The sequence below is a fragment of the Leguminivora glycinivorella genome, chromosome 5 (assembly GCF_023078275.1).
Source record: "Leguminivora glycinivorella isolate SPB_JAAS2020 chromosome 5, LegGlyc_1.1, whole genome shotgun sequence".
NCBI classification, from domain to species: domain Eukaryota; kingdom Metazoa; phylum Arthropoda; class Insecta; order Lepidoptera; family Tortricidae; genus Leguminivora; species Leguminivora glycinivorella.
In genome coordinates, this window is record NC_062975.1 from 25867047 (window position 1) to 25890129 (window position 23083).

Consider the following 23083-nt stretch of genomic DNA (forward strand, 5'->3'; position numbering starts at 1 on the left):
GATGATGTTGATGATGAACCCGACACTAGAAATGTCGAATAGTATTAAAATTTGGGCCTGAATACCGAAAAATCAGCCCATCTCGATCAAATACCGTATATTCGGCGACCTAATCCTAAAAACCTAGAAGCTGTATTGCTATATAACCAAAATTATGGATATTTTACTCGTATCTAACAACCGCACTTGATTCTATCTTAAGAGAATTTGACATGCTTATTAACTTGTTTTCTTAATACAATATTAGGTATTTTGAATTCCCAATCTTACAAGCCAAAAGTTGCTATTCCCTATAATATTACTTATACATACATCTTGACGCAGCGCGTATGACGAAACGTCACACGTGAACTATTGACTCGAGTGGAGATGTGACCGGTTCGTAACTTCAATATTTGCGACACAGTTCGTTGAAGACGACATTTTGTGGGTTTTAAGTGTATTTGAAATTTATAGAAAACGTGTTAGTGGTGGAAAATTAATAGGATTTTTCCGGTTAACATGGAGTCATTATCGTCGCACTAAATTTTTATTTGTTATTCTTGCAATCTTTAGAAATTTTCATACTTACTCTATAAAAATTACATATTATGATGAATGTAGTAAGTATACAGATATTCTCACTCTAGGCTAAATAAACACGGAATCCCAATTTGGAACGTAAAATAATGTGATTCCCTTATCCGTTAAATTACAAAAAGTCCGTAAGAGTAACTTTGGGGAAACTATTTTGCGACATATGTATTGCACGAAATAGGAAACATTATCAAATTTTATTTATAAATAAAAACTACCACCAGTGAAAAATCGGGTCATCAAGAACATTGGTTTACTTTAAAATAAACACCATGCCTACAAAAAAAACGCTAAAGATCCATTTAATAGACATAATAACAATGAATAAACTAATCACTTCACTACATTACTCACATTAATTTGCGGGACAGTCAGGTGGATTAGTGCCGTGAAGGGCATGTACACACATAACGATTGACATTCCGCCCCGCCCAGATACTTGGATCCAATGTTACGCTGAATTTAACATTAGCTTTGGTAATTATTATTTGTTTATATCAAAAAATCGAGAATGATCCATTTAATTGTAATAGTTAGGTAATTACAATTAATAAATTAATCACTACATTACTCACATTTGCGGGACAGTCAAGTGGATTAGTACCGTGAAGGGCATGTACACACATCACGATTGACATTCCGCCCCGCCCAGACAGTTGGATCCAATGTTACGCTGAATTTAACATTAGCTCATTGTTTAAATATCAAAAAATCGTGAATGATCCATATAATTATAATAGGTAGGTCATTACAATTAATAAATTAATCAACACATTACTCACATTTGCGGGGCAGTCAGGTGGATTTGTACCGTGAAGGGCAAGCCTGTACCCACACTGCTATCAATTTATAATGCTAGTCCAGCTCAAAGTTGATTATTAGAGATGTCACAGCGATACGACATTAATCTCTTTATGTCAAAAGTCACATTTTATCAAACGTCACTTTTATCAGTGACAGATCAGCATCATATCAGTGTGATATCTTAAAGTGTTCGAATCGGGCAATCCGTGTCCGTAAATAACCTTATAGCACATTATAATAAAGAGTACTATCGTACAGTATCGCTATTCCCGCTCCCCGCTGAAAGTGCCGCCCACCCCCTCTCGGTTACCTCACAGTTACCGCCTGTCAAAAACGCGAACAGTAGACCTGTCATGTCACTCATACAAGCATAGTACGCGTTCAGCTACACGAGCTTAGACTGTGTGCTAGGAACGCGCCTCTTTCATATATTTGATGTCCGAGGTGTGCTTATAGCAAACGTTTTGGAACATCATAAAGTCCGTTAACATAGTGTGTAATCATTGTATGTCATACACTTTACGAACATTAACCGTCACTAGTCCCCACGCAGAGATTTATAACAAAACATACATCAAAGCATTAAATGCTATAGAAATAAAATTTATTATTGCTTGGCTTAAACGCATATAATTATTTGTATTTAAATGAAGAAACCATGTAAATAAAGCAGTTGTAATGACTCCTAATCCGTTCACAAAAAGGTTATTTTAAATCAACTCCTGCGCATGGTTTGGTCTGCGCTTGCGCAGCCTCGGTGGGAGTCGTGAAGGTTTGTTAAACCTAACGCTTAAGATTACTATAATTGCACATGACCTTTTTATTGTAATCCTAAAGTTAATGAATAATGTATTTAAGAAGCTTAACGTTTGTGGTTTTTAAAAGATTTTTTGGAGCGGAAGAATAAGAATTACTTATATGAGTTAAATTACTTAATGAGGCCTTCAATAAATATGTTGCTGCTTTTAAACTCATAAGTATGTTTTAATAAGTTATATTTATTGCTATCTTAGTTTGGACATTGAATGAGTTGTTAAAGTATTCAAATAGAGCGTGGGAGACATCCATAAAATTTTGTCATGATATGTTAGATAAATACGAATATTATTATAACGATTTGTAAAATATACATTCGATAACTCAATATATAAGCAAGTGAAGCAGTTTCTATGATTTTGTTATTCCAACTAGCGAATATATTATTAAATCAAACGACAAAACCACTTTAATTGTTGACGATGCAAAATAAATATTAACTTTTAATCTATTAGGTATTATTAAAATCGTGTTCAATTGCTGACTATATCAATTGCAGTATGCACTTGTCGAAACATAAACATACGAATAAGAATACTTAAATACCAGAAGCATAAAGCACTTCACGCTTCTCAAAATATTCCGTTCAAATCTCCGAAAACCTTGCCACGCGTTTACCAAACTTAACCTCAAAGGCATAAGTTGCTCATACTAGAGAAAATTCAGACAAGAAAACTATGTACCAAAAATTAAGAACATTACTACATCACACTCGCATATATGTGCTTGTACTTAAGAGTGAGTGAGATGCATGCAATGCATTTTCGGTGCCGTTGTAATGCGTGTAAATTCTTGAATGAACCTCGAACCGTTCCGGCCACTAGCCACTTGCGAAACTTACAACTCAATTGTAAAATAAACTTTGTTTTGAAGGTTTAAGGTTGGTTGTGGAGTGTTGGCTAGCAGTTCTTGGTTTCGTTTACAATGAGTACGTATCGCAGTTTGGTAATATCCGTTTTTTGCAAGTGTTATGTGGAGGAAAAACAGCTGAGAGCGCGTTTGGTAACGGATTTATAATCTCAAGTCTTAATTGTTGCAGCAGAGCTACAACGAGGTACAGAGGTTTTTGAAGTGTCCGACTGGAGCCAGATTTTATGCCAAAACCACTCAATAGATAACGATATTGCAGGCGGACACAAGATTATTACTTTAAAAAGTCATAAGAAACTATGGGTTGTCTGTCTTAGTTCTTACATTCCAAAACCGTTTTTTACGCATAGGCTCTGCGAAGAATAGTAGAACCTTAACGTAATTCAACACTCACAGGTTTTGGTCGTAACGAAACCGAAACTTTAATTTGCTCTAGATTCCAATTCTGATCAGATCTAGCGATTCGGTAAAGGGTTCTAGTTCTAGTCAATTTGCAAATTTCTATCTCCATACTCTTTATCCAACTTAAATACAGCAGGTAATCTCATTTTGAAATCGCAATGTCTAAACTACTAGACTAGTCATGACTCATGTTCCTGCAAAATTACAAACATGTTCAAAGCAACATGTTACTATGGAAGAAACATGAAAGTTCGCGCCCGTAGTTGACCCTAAGACCTCGCTTCGCTCTGTGGATAATTTCTATATTTGTTGATGATATTGAAGAGGTAACAAACTGCAATAAGAGAGTTGAGACTTTAAGCATCTATCAAAACAGATAATTTGTATGAAAATATAATGGATTACGCTCTCTTTATCAATCTTTTATAGCACCAATAGACACAGATAGATAGAACTTAAACTAAAAACAATGCCGTAGAAAAGATTTTTAGATGCCTGGCCAAAGTCATAATCGTATACGCTCCGTAGCGGTCGAAACGCAATTTAAGCAGCTATCACTGTTCCTGATATGAAGAGTGATAGAGATACACAAAGTATTTGTGGTCGAAACGCGATCGATTTTCTCCTAGTCTAGGCACCCAGGTCTGCTTTAATACCTAGAAACCCAGGAGCGGCCTTAGCATTTGCAAAACCTTGGGTGACAAATCTTTGAGCTGTCTTCGCGACAAACCCTCTGAGGGGCCCTCGCAAACGTGAGGCCCCGGGCTGTTGACCCATTTACCATCGCCAAAGGCCACCCGTGCAGAAACCATAATGTTTGGCCCTGTCACTTGTCACAGCCAAACAGCCATTTGTCCTTAAATCCTCTATTGTTTGCTTTGTGTTAACTTTAATGAAATACCACTAAATAAGCTATCAATAGACGTTGCCACACTCGTAAATCCAAACAATGCGTGTGTAAAATGCAGCAAAGGCCAGTGAAAACGCTCCCAGGCATTGTTCGGCACAAAGCAGGACGTCGCGCCTTGAGCGCAGGTGTTCGGAAAACTGTTGCTTAGTGATAACATTATCTAAAAATAAACTAAAGCCACTTTAATTAACAACACAACTATTTTTTACTTATAGAACCCGATGGATCTCTCAAACAACCATACGCAAACTTTTCGATGCTTGCTGAACTTATGCGGTCCATGGATTAGTAGGCAGGTAATGTTGATACCGATATGATGTTTAAATAAAAAACGAATTAAAGACACCTTAAAACTCTCAAGCATCATACAACATATTCAAATCTTTTAAAAGGTTAGAGAACTAAAAAGCAAATAACGGTACTGTTTAGGTAAGCTGTGGACCGCCAGATAAATTTTCTTCCTGGACATAATTATGGAACCCTTTTTAGCAATACGGAGATCGAGCAAACTTTATAGGAACTACTTCCCAATACCACAAATAGGACAGTAAATATTTAAATTCAACAGCACGATAAACTCGAAGATCATGGTCCGTACAGAGTCAGAAATTCTAGCAATTAGCGACATAATGATCCCTTGTGAACTCAAATAATAAACAGCGACCACATGAATTGGTGCAAAATATATTTTTAATAGGGATTCTTAGTTGTTCTTCTAAAATTAGAAGAGGTTCATCAATTTCTGCAAGATTCAGTTCCTAATCAATCGGTCCATCCGTGTGTCCAGCGGTCTTCTTGTTGTAATCAAAACATTTACGATCTTAAAATCAACAAACGTCTTCTAAATTTTGAATTTGTTAAAAATAGCAGTAGCATTGTTAGCGTATGTAAATAACTTTTAATTCAGGAAGCGCACTTCCATTGTGCGCGCAGGAAGGTGCGTTTCGCATTCGCTTCGGACATTCATGTTTACTCGCGTTTCCTAGTACTACTTTCCGAAGTTTCTTGTACTTTGAAAATACTTTAAAACAATGAAAGGCGATGTTGTAAAACTAGTGCCAAAGCGGACCCCAGGCTCCCATGAGCCGTGGCAAATGCCGGGATAACGCAAGGAGGATCATGCTGCAAGCCTACGTTGAATGTAAACATTCGAGCTAAAATAAAGTAATGTCATGTCAATCTAAGTTAAGAAAATTATGACGTTTACTTAAGCCTTAAGGCAGAGATATCTAAATCGTTACCACCGTATCTTGGTCTGACTCTAGTACTCTGAAAAGAAGGATTTTCAACGGAGATACACTAGCTTTCTAGATTATATTTGATATTCAATAGTAAGTTAAAATGTTAAAATGAATGAGATAGCACAGTACAAGTTATAATAGGTTCCTACAAATAAAAAACCGGCCAAGTGCGAGTCGGACTCGCCCACCGAGGGTTCCGTACCTACAAAACTATTAGGTGCTTTTACGTTACTCACATAAGTCTAAAGACTGGGCTAGGCTAGAAGTATAGGTTCTCTAATGAGCATAATTGTGTTTAGCGCCACCTCTCGACGAATTCGCGAACTAATTAGCACAGCTTGCGTGAGGTCTTTTATAATGTTAACCAAATTCAACATTTTTTATTTTATTTTAAAGAAGGTGTTTTATGTAAAATTTTGTAGCTATAAATTTTAACACCTTTATTCATAAACATACACTAAAGTTATCCAGCCGATAAAGTTCGTTTGTCCCTTTCTATCACACCAATACGTCGGAAAGGCAACCGAACTTTATCGGCTTGATAACTTAGTGTACGTTTATGAATAACGGGGTGAGTATTACCGTACTGTAAAAATGTAATGTATACGGATTAATGAATTTAATATAGATAGGTAATTATTGATATGTGGCAAAACGAAGGATATTGTTTACACCTTCGCAATAAGTATCGAATGATATTTTTTTAATTTACCATGTTACTTCACGTACCTACTTAGGTACTTATTTTAAAAACTCTAAAAATGTCTATTGAGTTTCTGTCGCAGACCACCATGTGGCTTCTGCATATTCTGCGCTGTGATAGAGTTGCCATAGTAGGTATGTATATATTGTATAATTAGGCAATAAGAGGCAAAAAACATATTGTGCTAAAATATTTAAAATACCTACAGTCATTTCCGAAACGTGTGAATTCATGTCAATACTTTCTTTTATCAGTATTACACGGAGTAGGTAAACGTTTTGTGGCAGCGGCAGCGCAAACTGCAGAGAGCGCACGTGGACACCGGCGCGGCGCCACAGAATATATAATAGCACAAGTAAAGAAGGCCCACTGCTTTGATGTTTCCGAAATGCCGCCTTTTTAAATACCTACAACATTCTTACAAAGAAACAAGCCGCACGTGCGCGGCGTCCGGTGATAGGGTTACCAATGGATCCAAACGAATTAATACTCACATTAAATGTTATATTATTATATTCAAGTCTTGAGTACTTTCTAGGTATATACGCTGTATTTATATATTTTTGTTCAAGGTTCCAACATCACAAGCCTTATTGAACTTTTCCGTGGGACTTAATCAGTAGTAGATCTGTATAAGAATATCTTTTGGTATTTATTTTATTCAATATGTCTATTTAATTAAGTATTATTAGCCATTCCACCCGCGGACATCGCTTAAAAAACCTCGCGACGTAAAGTAACAATAGAAAGTGCGAACGTGCATTCCGTAAGAATGTGCGCCACCCCTGAGTAGGCCGCGAACTCGCGGCCACAGCTCGCGGCCTCCAGGATATACTTGTAGCGCGGCGATAGGATAGCGGAGTGAGCCGCCCCTGGCGGACGCGTCTGTGTGCGTGAGCTAGGTATGCATACAACTACAACTGCTGTAGGCACCGCCCCCCCCTCAGCGCGTCCTCTGCGGCGCGGCGATAATCATCTAGCCCTAAGGCCCTGGTTTCTCTGGCCCGTCACACGCGCCCGGCGGCGTTTGGATGTGAGCCGCATGTGCCGCTGTGCCACACGCTGTTGGTCGCGGGTGCGAATACCTACTTTAATTGCCCTTGAAAAAAATCATAAGTTATTATTGTATGAAAATATCGATTACAACTCGTGTTAGAACTGTGTAGTATTCATAAGTATAACGTGAAATAAATTTAACATTTCTCTTTTATATATTACAAACAGAATATAATCACAATTACTATACTTCATTACCTACATGTCAAGTCTGTGCGATTATGATGCGATTAATCTATGATTTCGTTCAACAAAATGGCAGCGATAGCTTCGCGTTTGAGGAGCGCGTCCCTTCATTGAAATAATTACTTAAATAAAGATCGATTAACATAGCGTGTATACTAACCGATTAAATGTGACACGTCAGTTTTATTCGATTTTCTCGTATGGCTTAAACAGCATCTTGTTGCGCAGGAAGGCATTTTTACATTTTATTTGTGTGCAGGCAGAAACATAAGTCCAATGGACTTATGTTTGTAGCGCAAAGGTTTTGCTCACAGTGTCCTCTCTAGTATTACCTCAATGAGTTCATCATTATCTTTAGTGAAGTCAGTCATTTTCCATATCAAGACGCCACCCGCCGTCCGTTGCTATTGTAAAAAACGAATACAGACCGTCGCGTGCGGCGTGTGACCTTCGCCCGTCGAACCACCCGCCGCCGGCGACGTTTCAAAGAAACCACCCTCAAACATTTCCGAACAAAACATTCGAACGTCGTCAGTCGCGGACCCGCGTAAAAAACCACAACACGTTCTATGAACATTGGTCAAGTGCGAGTCGGTTTTCGACTTTTCCATACAAAGAACTCATGAGCGCCTGAACGACTGTGATGGCAAAGTTAACTTTTCGCACTTTCAAGACTTTACGTATATATCTCGGAAACGATAAGAGATAGAGCAAAATGGACTTCAGATTTGGGCTGTCGTTGGCACAAATTCTATGTTTTCGTTAACAGAGACCTTTTTTGGACCGATTTGAACAAAATTTTGCTCAGTCCACTTACAAACGGGCTTAAGCGCCTCCTTTTTAGTAGGAACTTAAGTCATTTTGGCAAATGAAAAAAAAATTGAACAATTTCTAAAAAGAAAAGACAGAAATGAATTTCTTTCTACCTGTCCATCACGCTTACACAATTTTAAGACGTTTAGTAACTGCTTGCAGCGTCAGTGAGTGAAAATCTTAATTTGAGTTTTTTTCTCGTAAGTCCGACTTACGCTTGACTGTAGATTTCTAATAGGTTTTCCTGTAATCTACAGGTAGAGGGCTATCTCGTGTATTTTTTTGAAAATTTTACGCTAAGTAGTTTCGGAGATAAGGGGGGAATGGTCATTTTTTGTCTATTTTCTTAAATTACTTCTAAAGTACCAAAATTAAAAATTAAAAAAATATATATTTCAAATGCTCATAAAATTCTCTTTCATTTGATATATAACACAATATAGTTTTAATAACTTTGATTTTTAATTTTCAAGTTTACCCCCCAAAAGTGACCCCTATGATTAAATTTCATTTAATTAAATTACATGTCCGTCTTTGGGCCACAGGTTTACATATGTGTACCAAATTTCAAGTAAATCGGTCCAGTAGTTTCGGAGAAATCGGCTGTAACAGAGGGACAGACAGACACACGAGTGATCCTATAAGGGTTCCGTTTTTCCTCTTTGAGGTACGGAACCCTAAAAATAGTTTTAAGTTAAAAACTGTTTAATCGATTGCCTAACACTGCAAGCTAAAGCATTGCATGAGAAAGAGTTGACCATCTCTATGGAGTTGAACAACAGAATATCATGTTTTCAAACGAATACCAAATTCGTAAATTTTGCAACATCAATTGATTTCTGTATTGATACCATATCAATAACCCACAATCGGACGATCATGAACGCTAGTTAATTTCAAGCCTTGGCTTTAGACTGTCGCAATCTGATGATAGCCACAACACAAAGATGACTACGTATTGTAAGCTAATCCAAAACATTTCGAAATTTGACGGTCAAGAGCAAATTGGTAACTGGTGTGGCAACTTTCTCAGCATCATAACAAATTGACCATCAATATGTAGCCTTATTACTGACAACAATGCCTGATTGATTACATTTGACATGCTACCAAACAACACTATTTTTGGGTCTTATTTCTTTGCAATAAAGATTACAAATCGCGAAGAGTATAGATAATACAATAGCCTCAATTTTGTATAATTTCCCAATATCTCCCTTGCTGGATAAAGGGCAGCGATGCAATGCAACAACACAGTGGGAGGCCATTTTGATTCGTCCGCCATTTTGTGAGTTGACAGCTGTTAGAGCCATCCTCCTATCGTTAATTTTACAATCCGATTGCGTTATTGATACAATCAGAGTGACCGATAGAGCGAAGTGTCGAAAACTACTAAGCAATAGGGTGGGACCAAGTTAACTCTGCATAGAATTTGGAATGCCAAAGTGAGGCAATAACATTAAGGACTAGTTTTTTTGGAAAACTGTCGACGCTGTCGTCCTGTTTAAAATGACATAGCCTCACTTTCTTCTGTTAGTCGATGCAAAATGTGTGTTCTATGTTCTACTTAGATAATGTGCTCTGCTCATGTCGTTTTAATGATGTACCTAGTAACTAGAAAATGACACGAGATTTTTCTGTCCATTTTAATTCGAGGATGACTAATTGACCAAGCTAACTATGACTTAATACATAAGGTATATATTTATTTACACAGGCTGTCAGGTTTCTTTACTTTAAGAGCAATAACAAACAAGTTATTAGTCATTTTTGCACGTAAAACTTATTCAGTACTCATGCTAGTCATAAAACCGACATACAACTGTATGTGTCGATAAGGCACGTGTAAAACCGAATGTTTACATAATTATGCTCAACGCAAAACGGACAATTCGTATTTAACCCTTAAATGCATGAATTTTTCTTTTAACGAATATTAATACATATATATATATATATATATATGTGATAGACAATGGTTTTCTGACTCTGGTAAAAAAAATAAAAAAATATTTAAGATCTATTTTTATACTAAATCAGTGTTAGAAGTTAAATAGGCCAAATCTTATTTATATAAATATGTCGTAATTGGTAAGTTTTATTTTAAAAAAAATACTACTAAGTATTAAAAAGGTACACTATTTGTGAAACCTTTATGATAAAATGTTTAAACATGAACTAATTACTAACTCCGAAAAAATCAGCCTAAATCACATACTAAAAATCGCCATCGTCCTGTATTTCACACTTTTCCGTCATTTCATCTTAATCCTTAAATAATAAATAGTAAATCATTATATTATTTAATTGATTTAATTGTATATTAAATAATAATAAATAATGAATAATAATTAAGCAATAAATGTGATTTTGTATAGCTACATATCGAGCCACGGGCCATCAAATATATGATGCATATATACATCACCATGCATTTAAGGGTTAAATATTATGTGCTACAAATATATCGGTAAACGTATGGTATGTAAGTACCTATACGTATACGGCGCTAAGTGACAAAAAATGTGCCTAAGAAAGATTAAGCTAACTCCACCTTTGATCTGTTCATCAAATGCAGTTGGTTCAATTAAACTAAGAACTAGACAATCACATATGCAGCGAAATGACAATACAAAAAGCTATGCAATTTTCTCAGACAATTCAAAAACCGCAGAGGCCACTTCAATATAGTGAAACGACTAGTCATTTCTTTAAAAACTACTTCGCAATTTATTGCAAAGTGGATCTTTTAGAAGTCAAATTCGTATTTGCTATAAAAACATCTGCAAAGAAGCATTGTTGGTACTTGGTAGAAGGGAATTAAATAAATTTTAAATATTCGAATGTGTTAGATACGGAACGGTACCTTAAATTATTGGGTCAATCAACTTTTTCTTGCCTGTCATTGCCATGGTTACGGTCCCCCGAGTCACGCTGGTTTTATGCAAAATTATGCTACATAACATGCATTTTTCTGGTGTTAACAAGCCCTTTACTTAATTTTCCACCTACAAACATGGACTACATGCATGCTTGCATAATTTCAGTAGCATAATTTTGCATAAAATCAGCATGACTCAGGGGACCGTAACCATGGCAATAACAGGCAAGAAAAAGTTGATTCACCATATTCTATTGTAACGTTTAATAGGTAAACTTACCAATACAATTTACCTCGGAAATTGGTGCAATATAACAAATCTTATTGATTAATGAAGTGCCCAATTAATGAAAGTTAGTCACGCCATTGTTTGCACATATTTTAGAACCTATCACCTATTAATAATAGATCCGATGACGCGGAGTACGTTATGTTTGCCGACGACACGTGTGTAATAACTGCAGCCGACGATTTCCCTAGCTTAGAAATAAAACTAGCTCAAACAGCAAAAAAGATATCTGATTGGTTCAGTGCTAATGGCATGCTTTTGAATGTGGATAAGACAAACATAATGTACTTCCAATTAAGAAGAAATGAAAATACTCCGAGTATTGTTTTAAACAATACTCCAGTACCACACGTACATGAAGTTAAATACTTGGGTTTTGTAATTGATTCAGGACTGACGTGGGCACCCCATATAGACATGACGTGTAAACGTCTCGCATCTGCGTGCTTCGCTTTGTCTAGGCTAACTCACAGTCTGTCCGAGGAGAACCGAAAGAGTGCCTACTATGGGTACTTCCATTCTATATTAACCTACGGTGTCGACCTGTGGGGTACTGCTGCGGACCGTGAGAGAATGTTCAAATTACAAAAGCGTGCCCTTCGCATTCTAACTAGAAAACCGCTTGACCATCCAGCTAGGGAACTTTTTAGAAGTTGTAAAATACTTACGTTGCCAAGTGTGTACATAATCGAAGCATGCAAATACGTCAGACAAAACCTTCATCTGATCCCCACTCATAGCCAACTCAGGGGCAGCGTGACGCGCAGGCGTAACCAGCTGGTCGTGCCAGCGTGCCGCCTCGCAAAAACTAGAAAGTCTGTGCATGTAATGGGTATCAGACTTTACAATGTACTGCATGATGACATAAAGCAAGCTTCTAGCGATGCAATATTTGTCCGCAAACTAAAATCCATCCTACTCGAAATGGCTTGCTATACTTTGGACGAGTTCCTTGATACCTACGGGTCATTGACTGGATCGTGTACCTACTAATGTAATATGTGTGTCTGCATTACTTAGAATACCCAATGTGAAATGTGATTTTTTTTTTTTTTCTAAAAATAAATGTATGTTTTCATCATGATGTTGACGTCAGGAAACTGTACATATACACGAGATGTTTGGATTCCATGAATAAGGAACAAAAAATCGCTATACGCAATAACATGACCAATCAATTCGACACTGACAATGAACAACAATATATATATGAAGATACGTATCTTTAACAACCATTTGGACTTTAATGTAATCATGTTTTTATTAAAATATTAGGCAGAAACCGGTTACGAACAAGTTTGCGGACCCTTTTGCGTTGATTTTGTGAATCACTTGTTTTGTGCTCAAGGAAGGTCAATATTGGCCTTGGATTAAGTATTTGAGTATATTTTTTAACCGTTCTTAATTGACTTTTTACTTTGTACACTCAAATAACCTATTGGAAAACCTCGGTAAGAGTACCTACCTCTAGATGTTGAAATACCGTGTGTTTCAAAATGGCAAGCACTTAAATTTCTGCTTTCTTTTTACAAGCTTTTTATTCTCATCTACTTGCCTTGTTATTACGTTATTTTGGGTCAAAACGTAGAAGCTAAATTTGACCCACTTCCCGGTTTCCGATTGAGCTAAGATTTTGCACACATGTAACACGTGACAATGCAATAATAAGGTACAATGGAGCTGATCTGATGATAGAGCAGAAAGGTGGTCATAGGAACTCTGTTATGATACGTCGTATCCCCATCGAGTAAGGGGTTTTTAGGTACGTCTCGGAGAGCAGTAGATGACTGTTGAAAGAAAGGTACAGTCGGTGATAAAAGCTTGTGCCAAAAAATTTTTTTTTCAAAAACACTTATTCTTCCATCCCTGTTTCAACCCTATTTGGGTCTGACTTACTCACATGTTTGATCAATTTTTAGTTTGGATTTTTCGATCATGCTGACGATCAGACTGACGTTTTTCAGCCTTTGCTTCTTATGTACAGTCAGCTGCAAATTTGTATCGCAGGGGGTCTCCTTTTCTCTGCAGCTTACTGTACCTATGACATGTTCTTCGGTAATTAGGAATTTTAAATGGTCCGCAAAGCGTTTCTGGCAATTTTAAAGATATCGGTAAATTCTCAACTCAAATTCTTGCCACCAACATAGCCAAAGCACAGTATAATAAAGAGTACTATCGTACAGTATGGCCACTCCCGCTCCCCGCAGAAAGTGCCGCCCATCCCCCTCTCGGTTACCTCACAGTTACCGCCTGTCAAAAACGCGAACCGTTGACCTGTCATATTTCACTCATACAAGCATAGTTCACCGCGTTCACTTATACGAGCTTAAGAGTGTGTGCTGGGAACGCGCCTCCTTCATATATTTGATCGGCAGTGTCCGAGGTGTGGCCAAAGTAACCATTACAAGTATTACAACCCTCAGTTTCTCTCGCCTCTATTTCTGTTGCCATAAACTTTACATAAACACTCATAGACATGTTCTCTTTTCCAATATGTCTGCACGGCTTGTTTTATGGAAATATCGCCCACTGGTTGCGTAAGAGCGTTTAAGTCTCGTACAGTCAAGCTATTAAATATATATGCGAAGTAAGTGCCAAAAATATGTATCTACAACCTTAACGTATAAGCAATAAAATTGTGTATACGTATTATTGCCACTTTGCCCGCATTATGTTGACTGTACACGGAAGGCGATATATGTTCGATGTTGTCGGCCTCTGAATTAACTCACGGCGGTGCTATTGCACGCAGGCGGAGCGTGAGTTATAGAAAAATCGTTCTCCCAAGGGAATAATGAAATTTCTTGTACGGTACTTAACTTTTTTACATCTTTTTACATATTTTTTACATTGCGAGTGTGATGAAAAACATTGTGTGTAACTCGGGGAGTATGAATATTACTAACTCGAATCTTTAAATCGCTCCGGCAAGCCGTCGCGATTTAACTTACTCTCGTTAGTAATATTCAACTTCCTCCCCTTGTTGCACAATGTATACTATTATTGTCAACGTAGTTTAGACAAAAGTGGTTTCGTATGCCCGGTTGTTTTCGTCTACATGGCAAACTCGAGAAAAGAGATTCTTGTGATTTTTATATGTGTGTCCATCAACAGGTGAGGCCTGAGGGTTTGAAAGGTACATAGGTCTATATCTCGTAGAGCCTAATATGTAAGTGGTTAAAACGAAGGTATAAGGGCGGAAATGGACACAATAAGTAGGTATCCATTAAAATCTCCTAAGTGGAACACTCTGTAGGCCTAGCACATGATGGCCGCGGGAGTATGTCGCCGCGAGATAGACTACCCGTCCTTATGTCATTAATACAGTTAGAAGAAGACGTGGCATCTATCTCGCGGCGACATACTCCCGCGGCCATCATGTGCTAGGCCTACAGGTGATCCCATGAATTGGAAAAATTGGAAAGCGTTTCATAAAATGGAAAATATTATCAAAACGGGATCGACTACAAAATATCGATATATTAACAGAAGTTACCTACCTATCTGCATACAATATACTATACGTTATTTAGCTATATTGAGTCATGAAAATATTGCGAAATTCACTAAGTCAAGATTACAGTCTAGAATTTATTTAAACTTTATTGCACAATTGAAAAAAAGTACAAATGGCGGACTTAATGCCTTAAGGCAATCTCTACCAGTCAACCATAGGGCAAAACCGAAATTCGCGAATTTATATACAAAACCGTTGACCACGAACGCTGTAAAGAGTTCGAAACGTCGGGATGTATTTTAAATTCATTATACGCGATTTAATCCGTTTCCATAGTTTTATTTCATGAGTAACTATCGCGGTAACCGAAGACAATATTATATACAAAAGTTAATTCCTATTTTACAAAAACAGGCGAAATTTTAATGGATTGGGACGCGGAAAGAGGTTTTGAATGGAAACGAAATATTAGGGATAGGGAGTTACTGTGCATTTTACTATTTTTTTGTCAGTAAATGGCTTCGCAAAACTACCTAAAACGGTACAAACCGTTCGTGTCAAACCTTATAAATCTCTGCCAAACGTGCAGTAGGAATGCCTACATTCGGCACGTCTGACGTTGACGTACATTACATACAAACACGATAAGAAACATGCATTTCCAATTGAGAGTACCGCTGCGAGTATGTAACAGATTTTGGTGAAGTGAAGACATGTAGGTTTTTGGGACATTTGGGGCGTTTTCTCCTTTACAGTTTGTTTTGCACAGGGCGATGGCGGGTGGACCAAAATGTTGACAGAATGGTGGCCGCTTTCGAATGTACGAAGCAACTGACATCGTTGGATTGGCGACATTAAAAAAACTGCGGGTACCTCTGGATGATACTAGCCCAGCAGGGTTAGCACATGATTGCCGCGAGATAAGACTACCCGTCCTTATGTCATTAATACAGAAGAAGACGTGTGATCTATCTCGCGGCGACATACTCTCGCGGCAATCATGTGCTAGGCCTACAGGACCGGATGTCCGGGATAAGTGGCGTACACGAAGGGAGGCCTATGCTCAGCAGTGGGCGATTAACGATTGAAATGATGATGATTGTGCAGTGGTAAAAATGGCAAGATGATGACAATGAATGTTGTTTATTGGTGCCTGGTGGTGCCTTCATAAACTCGCTCTACGCTTTCCTACCTCCAGAAACACTTTTTAGCTTTGAAAAATTCGCAAAATAGTAATTCCTATTTTCGTCTTTGATGGAAATATTGAATACCCTTACAGGGTGTCATGTACCTACCAGCAGCGGCTGGTCCATACAAGCCGATTCCTACCGGCTTGCCTAAAATTGATTACTTAGTAAAAGTACCTAATGTTAAGGTAGGTTTTGTTTTGCTCAGTGTTGCCTAGCAGAAATTTACACCAGCCGCCACTGGTACCTACCTCTCCAATGTCAAGACGACCGGTCTGGCTTAGTCGGTGGTGACCCTGCCTGCTAAGCCGCGGTCCAGGGTTCGAATCCCGGTAAGGGCATTTACTTGTGTGATGAGCACAGATATTTGTTCCTGAGTCATGGACTCATGGATGGTTTCTATGTATATAAGTATTTGTATATCATATATATCGTTGTCTGAGTACCCACAACACAAGCCTTCTTGAGCTTACCGTGGGACTCAGTCAATCTGTGTAAGAATGTCCTATAATATTTATATTTATTTATTTAATGTGTAACACCTAATGTATCATAACATGACTACAATCAATAAATATTAATAAATAAATAAATAAATATTAATAAATGTTATAGGACATTCTTACACAGATTGACTGAGGCCCACGGTAAGCTCAAGAAGGCTTGTGTTGTGGGTACTCAGACAACGATATATATAATATACAAATACATATATACATAGAAAATAATAAATAATAAAGAATAAAGACTAAATATTCCGCTGAATATGCGCTGCGATATCTGCAAAGGATACCACAGTAAACTGTATCTTGTATCCATAGGCTACAAACTGTTTGTTTACAATCTACCGGACCGGACGCTCGTTTGCCACCGTGATGCGGCGTACCTATACAATTTTACTGCAAGATACTTGCCTGAGTGAAACGAAAGTATGAAGGTAACCAAGTAGGCAAGTACCTAAGTACTTACATTAGAAATCTTCGCAGAACTCACATTAATATTACAAGGCCGGCTGACCCCATTAAAATATTAGCATTCCATACCTGTTGGGAGCCCTTTCTCATCCTTCTCACCCCTCGAATCCAGTTCCTCACTGTCCTCACAACATACCGTCAAAAGCAATGCACACGCACACACCAAAACAATCCTTAAAAACTCACGCATCTTAACTACAAACAGTACTCGAATGTAACGCTTCGCGCGAAATCAAGGCCCATTTTAAACACAGTCACATTTTCACTCGCAACTTTTTAAATTATCACGCTTTATAAAAACACTGGCACGTTGCACTGTTTTTGATTACACTTTTTTGAATTTGGAACGCTGTCGTGTTTTGTTTTCGGACGTTCTGAATTCGAACGCGGAATACGCGCGCCTCGAGCGGTTGGGAGCGAAAGACTGGCGAGTGGTGGGAGGTGCGCGCGCGGCGATCGATGCCATCGAGGTTTCTAATGCCGATATGTTATCAGAGAAAACTTTAGAGAATGGGATTTGATTAAAAATGTTACTTATAGCTAAGTTAAACTTAAGTATATAAAAAACAATTTTGAAATATAAGATTTTTATTATAGAATATAAAATCACTTTTGAAGTTTTAACATAACTTGGATTTATATTGATTTATACTTAGATAATCTATAGTACATAAAATGGAGATATATAAATAAATCAGATCCTTTGAATGCAAATCATAAGTACCTAGAATGTCCAGCAATTTTGTGGAAATATCTATATATTCTGGATTCTAGAAAAAATCTAAAATACCAATCAATGAATCAATGCATAGAAATGAGACTTAATTAATACTTCCCTTTTTAGTAGAATTAAGGCTATCCTGGGGATTTCAAAACATAATTTTCTTTGAGTAGGTATCTTAAAAGGCATGTTAAAACACTTCCTACAACTTTTACAAAAACTTGATGAATCTTACTTACTACTAAAGAGGATCGAGTATTATAGAGAGTTACTGTCAAAGTAAAATGTGTAATCACAGTGCACAGACTGCCATCTTTCGACACAGGCTTAAAACTTTTGAACCTCAGTTTTGACAATTTGGCCCATATTCTTAGCTTGATATGTGTTAAAAGTGTCAAATATTTTTATTAACGCCATCTAGCCGAGCGTTCCCTAAAGGTGTCACGCCATCTTGGCCACCATACCTTTTTCATTATGGTTTTGAGGTACGTTTTTTTCTTAGACTTTATCTGTCTATACAGATTTAAATATGTCTTTGTTACTTCTTAGACTTTATTAATCACAACTTTTCATTTTTGCAATGAATGACATCAGAAACTACTAAAATTTACCTCAGTTGTAGATCACAATTTAGCAAATAATCAAAATAATATTTACCTTATTCATTTTCCAATTTACAAAATAATTTCCATTTCAACATTCGGCATATCCAATTCCTTCATGATCTATATGAATACTTTCTAAACCATTATTTTGCTCCGTACATAATTTTTCAGATTCTTCCTTATTCTGTATTAAATGTTTGATAACAGTTTTCATCTGTTGTAATTTCTTTTTAAACCTTTTATTACTTTTCCATAGTTCGTAGATCCTTCTTTTCCTGTTAGAGGAGATTATTTCTAGTCTTCGTAATTTGTACTTTAGTTTGACGACTTCTTCGGAGTCTGTTGAGTTGATGTCTGCTGGCTGTAGATCGGTTACTGTTTGAGCTCTTGGTTGGCATATCTAGAAAAAAATTAAAAATAGAATGTAAGAACAGCATTCTATGTTTTCTTTTTTTTTTCATTTTTCTACTTATGATTTTTTTTACTAGTAATATGTGTGAAATCTATTATCAAGCTGAAAAAAACACCTTCGCTTTGTAGTCAGAGCTTGTTCCTTTTGTAAAATACCTACAAGTCTGTAGCATACCTTTACCAAACCTCAACAGACAATTAAGACAAAAAGCAAAAAAAAAGTAAAAATTAAAATTAAAAATTTGAACCTTTTTACTTATTAACTAGTCATAAAAACTGGGTCTTATCATATTACAACCAGTCTGGCGTAGTTAGCAGTGACCCTGCCTACTAAGCCGCGGACCTGTCGGTATGGGCATTTATTTGTATGATGAATACAGATGTTTGTTCCTGAGTCATGGGTGTTTTCAATATACATACATATGTATTTATCTATTTAAGTATGTATATGGTCGCCTAGCACCCGTAGTACAAGCTTTGCTTTTGGAGCTAGGTTGATTTGTGTAAGGTGTCCCCAAATATTTATTATTAGGCACATATAGAACTCTAGTAATAATGTAAAATAAATAAATATTTTTGATGTTTGATTTTTTTCTTTTTGAAATATGGAAAATATTGCCAAAATTATGCCGCAATCAGGGTAATCCCCTGATCAACAACAAATACAACAACACTTTGATGTGAAAGTAAAAAACAAAAGGGCACAAGTGTACAACTCAGACTAGCAAAGGGGAGTGTACAAGTTTCTAATGGGGTGGCAACGCGCATGTGACACTGTTTGAGTTGCAGGCGTCCATAGGTTACGGTGACCGCTTTACATCAGGCGGACCGTATACTTGTTTGCCACCGACGTAGTATAAAAAAAGACTAACTCCAATATAAAGAATAAAAAATATATTCTTACGGAGATATTGATAACCGGCACAGCTTCAACTGACAGCCGACGTAGCCCGGAGTCAGTCACATAGAAGTCCTTTACATCAAAATGTTCTGAACACACAGCGCTCGACGCCGTTGACGACCAGTTCTCCCGGTCCACCGCCACTTCCCATTGCCGACGACGCTTTTTATCACGTGGAAACCTGATGGACAACAGACAGCTATTAAGAGTGTATGCAGATTAAACTTGAAAAAATTATGGAAATGAGCTGTTTATAGTAACAACAGAAAAGCAGAATACATTCAAAATCATTTAAAAGTCCCGAAATAGTCAGAATTGTAAGAATACTGCAATTTTTCTACAGTTGTTTACAAATTTACATCTTCTAAATTGTTACCTGTGAAATGTTATCCCGTTGGTGTGTTTTGTAATTTTGACTGAAGTGTTTTTGCAGCTGGCTACTGCGCAGCTTACCATTTTACAATAGTTAATAATTGTAATTTAGTAAGTATATTTTTAATTAAAGAAAACTAAACTATAAAAGCTCTCCAAGTTTGTTTTATTTTGCTTCGAGAAATGTCAAAATTGACATAAACATTTCATCTATACGAAGAGATACAGGAGACTGAATGTTGAGCGTTTCTCTTTGTTTTGCATAAGCGCAAAACGCCATAAAAGAAAAAGTCAAATATTTTTGATGCCCTTTTAATTCAGACGGGTTACGCTTGCGTTTAGATACTGCAATGGAGAATTCCATCTGTAAAAAAAATAATTGAAAAGTGTTATTATTATTTTTTTATTATCATTTTCATTTCGGCAACTTTTATAAAACTCGTTCTTATTTATTTGAAACCAACAAAAAAAATAGTGAAATCAATACATTTGTTACAGATTTGTTACTTCCAATCAACTTCCAATACTAAATTAGTGTTGTGCTAAAAATTACCGGTTTTCTTTTTAAATTTAGTAATCAACATCATAAAAATTGTAAAGTAACTGTGAAAAATTATTAGTTTTGCAAACTTCGGTTTTCTCTGTTACCTATGTGACATAGCCCTGTATTTCGACGAAAATAGGAATATTCAAAAACCATAAAAAGACAATCAAGGAAATTGTTTTTTTTTTTAAGTTTTGTGTAAGGTTAATAATAATAATCGTCAAAAGTTCTTAGAATTTGAGATTTTAAATACTGTCGACTCTTTTTATTTCAAACTTAGAATAGTTCGAACCTCTCTATCATTCGAATTAGTTATAACGAGTTCCCTAGTAAAATCTGCATTGCGAATATTTGTTTGTCGAGTAGTAGGTATTTAATATTTTTTACTTGTATTAAGCATGTCATGAATATATTTGTTATTTTGATTGTATGTTAGTTAAACAGCTAAAATTTATCTATGACTTTCTATAAGTCATTAAACATAAAAGTTCGTGTTTGTTCGTATTTAATAATATTCTAGATAATTCATTCCTTTTACAAAAAAATTATAGGAACTTTTTTACGACTACAAATAAAGGAGTTTAAAAAATACTGCCCCGTAAAACACTTATCTAGTAAAGTCATTATAATAAGGTATCATTACATCAACCCTGCTGTGTTATTCAAAAGCTAATTGCACTGAGCTGTCCGCCTCACTCCGTTCGAACGTTTGACGGCTTCATTATTTTTTTAGGGTAGTCGCCCCGCGTGTGATCGCCCCGCCCACATTTCGCGACCGCTATAGAGACATCGAAATTGAAGGTTTGGAATTCAGTAAAAATACATTATAAACTAAGTTATCATAGTGATGTAGACCGAATTCATCGACGTCGATAACGGAAAAATATTTATTCAAAATGATGAAATAAACTGTAACATGTTTATCATTTATCTTAAATAAATGTAACATATAAACAATGTATGAATTTTCTTTTTGATTTTCTTTGATCGGAATATTTTATTCAACTCAGAAGGTACCTAGTTATATTTGCTGTGTATATATATATATATATATATATATATATAGTAAAGACACAACATGTTGCCAAACTTATATATATATATATATATATATATATATAAGTTTGGCAACATGTTGTGTCTTTACTTATGCCAACCTTTGCTAAAATATACCTACTAATCACTTTAGAAACAGCATTGTATTGCAATTTATGTAATACTACCTATATATATATATATCTTTGATTTCCACTCCACTGTTTTAATATCTGTGTCTACTAAGAGTACTAAGCTATTTCGTCGAAAAAAAACAGATAAGTATTTATTGTTTTAATAAAACATGAAAATGGGGTTCTCAATAATTGAAAATGATACCTACACGCTACACCGTGATTGCTTGACTCTTTCGGTAGAAGGCTAGAGAACCGGGGTGAATATATAAATGAGACTGGAAATATTTTTCTGTCACTTTTCGTGTGACTTTTTTCCAAACCAGTTCGCTATGATAAAGGAATTTCTTGAAAATTTAGAGAATCCAAAAATACCACTTTTTGGTCCAAACTATTGGCTTTTAAATAAAATCGGGCTGCTGCTTCCCAAAAACTGGATGGACAGAATTTGGAAAATAATAATACACGAGATTGTAACGTTTTTCGTACTCACCCAATACATGGAACTCTATGTAATTAGATCAGACTTGGACCTCGTCTTGACAAATTTGAAGATTTCTATGTTAAGCATCGTTTGTGTAATCAAAGCAAATACATTTGTATTTTGGCAAGGAAATTGGCGTCAAGTCATTGACTACATAACTGAAGCTGATAAGTTCGAAAGGGATAATCAGGATGAAGCTAAAGGAAATATAATCAACACATACACAAGATATTGTCGTCGTGTAACTTATTTCTACTGGGTGTTGGTATTTACCACTTTCATTACTACTATTACTACACCATTAATGAAGTATTGTTCATCTGAGAATTTTCGAGAAGGTTTCCACAACGGAACTGAACCATTTCCACATATATTCAGCTCATGGATGCCTTTTGATAAAGAAAACTCCCCAGGGTGCTGGATTACTGTTTTGTGGCATACCGGGCTATGTGCCTACGGGGCAACTATAATGGCTGCATATGACACTAGTGTTATGGTGATATTGGTGTATTTTGGAGGAAAATTAGATCTTCTTCGTATACGATGTAGAGAGATGCTCGGCACACAAGGAAAAGGAATAAGTGACGAAACTGCAGAAAAGGTGGTCCGACAACTCCATCAAATCCACGTTATACTTCTGAAGTAAGTTTACCCTTTTTTGCTTAGCTAATAATTTAATCGTACTCTGGAAGAACATGTCTAGTCAGTTAC

The 23083-nt window shown here is 36.4% G+C and overlaps 3 protein-coding genes across 5 annotated transcripts in view; 1 reads left to right on the plus strand and 2 right to left on the minus strand.

Annotated features, from left to right (window-relative positions):
* The window catches only part of LOC125226726 (dual specificity protein kinase splB-like), a 219962-nt gene extending 202393 nt beyond the window's left edge, over positions 1-17569 (minus strand). For both annotated transcript variants that reach the window (XM_048130810.1, XM_048130811.1), the window contains exon 1: positions 17235-17569. In XM_048130810.1, the coding sequence (XP_047986767.1) occupies positions 17235-17355 (121 nt within the window). In that variant the 5' untranslated portion in view covers positions 17356-17569. The remainder of the gene's footprint in view (positions 1-17234) is intronic.
* LOC125226727 (THAP domain-containing protein 2-like) overlaps positions 1-20450 on the minus strand; it is a 47552-nt gene extending 27102 nt beyond the window's left edge. The window contains exons 1-3 of one of the 2 annotated variants that reach the window (XM_048130813.1): positions 20180-20450; positions 19807-19984; positions 18544-18891 (exon numbers count right to left, since the gene is read on the minus strand). In XM_048130813.1, the coding sequence (XP_047986770.1) occupies positions 18580-18891; positions 19807-19984; positions 20180-20259 (570 nt within the window). In that variant the 5' untranslated portion in view covers positions 20260-20450 and the 3' untranslated portion in view covers positions 18544-18579. Of the gene's footprint in view, positions 1-18345; positions 18892-19806; positions 19985-20179 lie in introns of those variants that run through there. The other variant, XM_048130812.1, reaches the window with a different exon arrangement.
* Positions 20451-22220: 1770 nt separating this feature from the next.
* Positions 22221-23018, plus strand: LOC125226313. Its single transcript, XM_048130252.1, has one exon. The coding sequence runs from the start codon at positions 22221-22223 to the stop codon at positions 23016-23018; it is 798 nt and encodes a 265-aa protein (XP_047986209.1).
* Positions 23019-23083: the final 65 nt, after the last annotated feature.

What these genes read in the sequence shown, in the direction of transcription:
- LOC125226313 (XM_048130252.1), top strand. Translation starts at nt 22,221, where the DNA reads ATGATAAAGGAATTTCTTGAAAATTTAGAGAATCCAAAAATACCACTT.